The sequence below is a fragment of the Lithobates pipiens genome, unplaced genomic scaffold, assembly GCF_037356315.1.
Source record: "Lithobates pipiens isolate NorthernLeopardFrog02 unplaced genomic scaffold, aLitPip1_a1.2 Scaffold_8, whole genome shotgun sequence".
NCBI classification, from domain to species: domain Eukaryota; kingdom Metazoa; phylum Chordata; class Amphibia; order Anura; family Ranidae; genus Lithobates; species Lithobates pipiens.
Genome location: NW_027507903.1, coordinates 193,306,878 through 193,312,877, shown reverse-complemented (window position 1 = coordinate 193,312,877; position 6,000 = coordinate 193,306,878). Strand labels below are relative to the sequence as shown.

Here is a 6,000-nt window from a genome sequence, read left to right as displayed (position 1 = left end):
CTGATTGCCCCTAGAGTTAACCCTTTCACCCCCTTTTGCCAGTGTCACTAAGCAATAGTTTTTCTGATCGCTGCATTAGTGTCACTGGTGCCGCCAAGTAGCTAGTTATTTTTTTAGGTTCACCACCAGGTTTTTATAGCGCTAGGTACCCCGATATACTACCCAATAATGGTTTTAACCCCCTGATTGCCCCTAGTTAACCCTTTCACCCCCTTTTGCCAGTGTCACTAAGCGATCGTTTTTCTGATCGCTGCATTAGTGTCACTGGTGCCGTTAGGTAGCTAGTTATTTTTTTAGGTTCACCGCCAGGTTTTTATAGCGCTAGGTACCCCGATATACTACCTAATAATGGTTTTAACCCCCTGATTGCCCCTAGTTAACCCTTTCTCCCCCTTTTGCCAGTGTCACTAAGCGATCATTTTTCTGATCGCTGCATTAGTGTCACTAGTGTCGCTAGGTAGCGAGTTATTTTTTTAGATTCACCGCCAGGTTTTTATAGTGCTAGGTACCCCGATATACTACCCAATAATAGTTTTAACCCCCTGATTGCCCCTGGTTAACCCTTTCACCAGCGATCACCGTATAAGTGTCACTGGTGACGCTGGTTAGCCAGTTAGTTATTTAGGTTCCCGTCAGGTTTTTATATAGCGCCAGGGACCCCCATATAATACCTAATAAAAATTTGAACCCCCTGATTGCCCCTAGTTAACCCTTTCACCAGTGATCACCGTATAAGTGTTACGGGGGACTCTGGTTAGTTAGTTTGCTTTTTATAGCATCAGGGCACCCACCATTTATTACCCAATAAAGGTTTAACCCCCTGATCACCCGGCGGGTGATATCAATTAGGTTTTAGGATCAGGGTCTGCGTCGCCCCAGGCAGCGCTAGGTTAGTGCCAGTACCTCTAACACCCACACGCAAAGCATAAACCTCCCGTAGTGGTATAGAATCTGAACAGATCAATATCTGATCAGGTCTATACTAGCGTCCCCAGCAGTTTAGGGTTCCAAAAAAACGCATTGTTAGCAGGATCAGATACCTGCTAGCACCTGCGTTTTGCCCCTCCGCCCAGCCCACCCAAGTGCAGTATATATATATATATATATCTGTATACACAGTAAAAAATAATAGATAATGATAACCCTGACAAAAATTGGACAAAATGTATATTATCTACGGTATTATTTTTTTAAATGTATATTATCTATTATTTTTTACTGTGTATACAGATATATAGGGTCCATATGACATAATTAATTTTTGTCCATATATGTACAATTATGCATTTTATTCACCAAGTGGAGTTCAGTTCTTGACTATTGTGTCACCTATTCAATTCTCTTTTTATAATAAATATTTGTATAACAAACCATTCGCTGTATTTCAGTAGTTATTCCTACTGTGTACGTATATAAGCTTTTACAGATAATATATGCTGCTAAAAAAAAACCATTTCAGGGGATATTCCTTTTTTTTGTTTTTTATACATACTAGGGGTGATCAGCGCCCTCTGACCCTTTAGTGGGGTGTTACTGTTTTTTCTTTTTTCTTTTTCTTTTTTTAAGAGTAGGAGAATTTGCCAGTTGAAATCGCATGCTACTGGGAGAAGTTTTGACATTAATGCTTTCATTACTTGTACATCCCTTAATGTGGTCTATTTATTAATTTGCCCATGCGGCCTACAATATATGGGCTGCACAACACGCGCCATGCATGTGAGGGTGAACGAGCATATATGTAACATAAAGAGGGGCTTTCCGAAACACACTGTTTCACGGCATTATTTGGAGCACCACAATAAGAATCCCAATGGAACCACTTTTGTGGCTATTGACTGATTTAATCCTCATTGGCGTGGTAGTGTATCCAAGAGAGAAATCTCTAAACATGAAACTTGCTGGATATATGATTTGAAGTGTTACACCCCCTTTGGCATGAATGTCGAATGGGATGTAAATTATTTTATCAATAATAGTTTGTTTTTTATTTTTTCATTTAAACTTTTTGCATTTAATTTCTTCCCTGGACACTAGTGGGCAGTGTTCATAGTTATATATATTGTTGTTATCGCCTATATAAATATGTAAGAAATTGTTAATATATTTATATATTTTGGTACTTAATGTATGGGTGAAATATATATATGATTCCAATATTAGAAATGTATTTTGGGAAATTGTGTATATATATATATATATATATATATATATATATATATATATATATATATATATATATATTATATATATATATATATATATATATATATATATATATATATATGTATAAATGGGGTTTGTGGTGTTTCCCCATTACAAGACATTGCGCTTTGATGGTTAGTGTTGCAGCCTTGTTCCTGACACTCTCGGTTTGTGTGATTGGTGTTCCGCCCACCAAGAGTGTCAGATGTCCTTATGTGGTTCACATTTCCTTTTTTGTGAACCGCAGAGTGTTGTACACACGAGCCATTTGTATTATGCTACTTCCAGTTGGCAATGCCGTTTTTTTCCGCCCACCGGAAGTAAATACATCTGACCTTGGTTTAATTTCCTGTTTAGGTTGAGTCGCGCGCCCGCACTGCACAAGTGCCGCCACATTCGGTTTATATCTATTTGCTGGAGCGGCCGTAATGCGCATGTGTGGCCGGCGATTTTGATCTTTATCAGCTGTTTTTGTTTGTCATGCTGTCCCGGCATTGGGCAGCATCTTAAGATGTTTTGCTATGTATTTAGTGTGCTTGCTGTTGTCCTGTAAGTAGACTACAATAAATTTTTAACGTTTTTTTACTCTTACGGGCTTCACTATTGTTGCTCCTTTCTTTCATTTTGGTGATGATTGTTTAAATCCATACCCTGGTCTGAGTTCTGATTTTCCGTCTGATACTGATGTACCTGATTAACTCTATGATCCATCTATCAAGTTTGGAGTGTGCCATCCAAGTTTACTATTTACCACCTGCATCGTATGATTATATGCCTACTTTCTTATCATTCTGGTAAGCAGATTGAGAGCACGGGGGTGTGGTGTGCTTTATACATGCACATTGAATCTTGGTGGAAGATTTACGTCACCTTTCTATGGACAATCACGTTTAAGTTTTTTTGTTCACATTTGTTTTTTATGGACAATCACATTTAAAACTCTTGTTTAGCGCTGCACTACTGGATTTTATATTATTGTTTGATGAATCAGCAAACTGTGCTGGCTGCTGTGTGGGGTTTCTTTTTTTTGGGTTAGCACAGATATTTGTTCATCTCGATTTAAATCAGTGTATAGAAAAGACAAGGCGATGGATATTCAATAATATCCCACTTTAAATTAATTTATATAGAAAAATAAATGCGTGGTAGTTTATAAAGATTTCCATTATAACAAATCTAAATAGGGTAAATATGGCACAATCACTCCAAGTTTTTGCTTATCAGTACAATTTGCCCATGCAATCATAGCAATACTCAAAATTCTTCTACCCTTTTCATTAAAATTCAAGAGGCGCTTGTGTTCTCTGGCTAAAGTACAATTTTTTTTCTCCGCTTTTGTCTTTAACGTGAATAGATGCTGCTTCACAGCAGAGCTAGAGAGCAACCTCTTCAAATACATCATGATTCACTGAGCAGAGTCTATCCAAGCTGCATACAACGCCCTACACTGTCTCTTTTCGATACTCATCTAAATCTAGGTATGTTTCCCCATGTTTATATCTTCAAAATAAACCCGTGGCTCCTGAGCATAGTTCAGTATATGTTCATAAAAAAGTTTAGGTGGACTTTTGGGGCTTTTTCAAATTTTTTTTTCTCTGAGAAAAGTAGGTCACGGTAAGCAAACCAAATGAAACCATTAGCTTTACTGATTGGCTCTGCATTCAAAAGCTTGTTTCCTTTAAGTATTTTTTGCATTTAATATTCAGTATTCTGCACTGAGTGTGAGGTGCAGTTTGTAATTTTGTCAATTCCTAGACCTGAATTTTAAGTTATTATGTTTGCAAACTCAGTGTTTTTTGTGGCATTGCTAGTATTTCTCAATGTCACAAGACAATTAGCTGAATGAAGTCAAATGTTGTCAAGTTCTAAGCATCTATGTACTTTTCTTTAGATCGGTATGACCAGAGAAGATGGATATAATGAAGAATACAATTATGATAGGATGGCTACTTTGGAACTAGGAATTCCAGAGAGTAGGAAGTACCACACAGATCTCAAATTGTCTGACAAGTTGCATCCATGTGTCAAGTACAAAACCTGGATGTTTTCTCTGCTGATTGGGGTAGGTATTAAAAATGACAAAATCTTGTTTAATGTGCTGTGTAAACAAATTTAGAATCTGCCTTTGCTTTATACGGTATATAGATGTTGAATTTCTTTCATAATTCTAATGGGCATCACCCAGTTGGTTAGACCCCTTTCACACTGGGGCACTTTGCAGGCGCTACATCGCTAAAAATAGCACCTGCAAAATGTCCTGAAAGAGCTGCTCATCACACTCCAGTGTGAAAGCCAGAGGGCTTTCACACTGGAGCAGTGCGCTGGCAGGATGGCAAAAAAAAGTCTTGCTAGCAGCATCTTTGGAGCGGTGTGTATACCTCTCCTTCACCGCTCCTGCCCATTTAAATGAATGAGGCAGCACGGCTATACCGCCGGTAAAGTGCTGCTGCAGCAGTAGAGGGGTAAAACTGCCCCGCTAGCAGCCGAATAGCCCCGCTAAGACGATGGTAAAGCGGCACTAAAAATAGAGCAGTTTTACCTCCGGCGAAGAAAGGAAAAGTAGACCTGGTGCTATACCTTTAAGTTATAAACTATAGTGAAACCAAATAGTAAGTTTACGACTTAAAGGTATAGCGCCAGGTCTACCTTTCCTTTCTTCACTAATTTATTTTCATCTGTTGGGTGGTAATATTAGGTAGAGGCAGCGCATACAAACAATATATTTGCTTTAACCATAGCACAATCTCCCTTTTCATTTTTTCATTTTACCGCACCACCCCAGTGGGAAATAGGCCTTACACATGGTTTTAATTGAATGTGGGTGATTTAAAAAATTGTACAGAGAACAGTGGTTTAACAAAGAAATCATAGCAGTTTAATATTTTAGGACTGAGGCAGGTGGGAAAGTAGTACACATCACCACGATCATAGGTCACATGCCTGTGAGGACAAAGTCGGGCTGTTGCACTGGGCCTTTTGTAGCCCATGGGCTTTGAAACAGCCATTTGAGTTTCTCTCCATTTATTTCCATTAATTTGGGGCATCTGCTGATTAAACCTTTCTGCTACTAAAAGGTTTAACTGCTTGTTGCACAAGACGACTGTCAGCAAGTTCAGTCTCTCAGTAGCAAAGAGGTTCAGGGCTCAGGGCTCATTTACACCAGCAGCATTGAGCAACGCATGGACAGGCCTTAAAGTTTTACTAAACCCAGGACCCTGCATTCACTATATCTGGTCTCCCACAGTACACAGAGCATGAAAATGCAATTATTTTAGTAAATATAAACTGCTAAATACCTTTTCTCTTTAGCAGTATATAGCAATCCTGTGACTATCAGTTAGAGTTGCCACCTCATCCCTTTAAACCCGAACACATACTAATTACACAGGTTCTGTGGCTAATTGAATGCAGGTAAGGCACTAAGTACTGTAAGTTTAATTACCACATTAATCAGCCACAGAACCTGTGTTATTAATATGTGTTTAGGTTTAAGGGGATGAGGTGGCAACCCTACTATCAGTTCCTGGTAAAGCTCATGGGGGGGGGGGGGTTATACCGCACTTAGCTGTCCTATCAGGATTCAGGACCCCTGACCCTCTGTCTGGACAGTACTGAATCGTCCTGTACTGATCACATGCACTCTCCCAGGAAAAAAAGAACTCTCTAGTAATATACACCAAACTGAACATGTGCATACCTCCCAATTTTTTGAGATGGGAACGAGGGACACCTATTAGCAAAAGTACATAGGGCATACCCCCTGCCACACCCCCTTAAAGGAGGAATATACCAAAAAAA

General features: G+C 39.0%; 1 protein-coding gene across 3 annotated transcripts in view; it reads left to right on the top strand.

The window, feature by feature from the left end:
- Positions 1–3,580: 3,580 nt before the first annotated feature.
- The window catches only part of MLC1 (modulator of VRAC current 1), a 125,931-nt gene continuing 123,511 nt past the window's right edge, over positions 3,581–6,000 (top strand). For all 3 annotated transcript variants that reach the window (XM_077473369.1, XM_077473368.1, XM_077473370.1), the window contains exons 1-2: positions 3,581–3,680; positions 4,094–4,264. In XM_077473369.1, the coding sequence (XP_077329495.1) occupies positions 4,100–4,264 (165 nt within the window). In that variant the 5' untranslated portion in view covers positions 3,581–3,680; positions 4,094–4,099. The remainder of the gene's footprint in view (positions 3,681–4,093; positions 4,265–6,000) is intronic.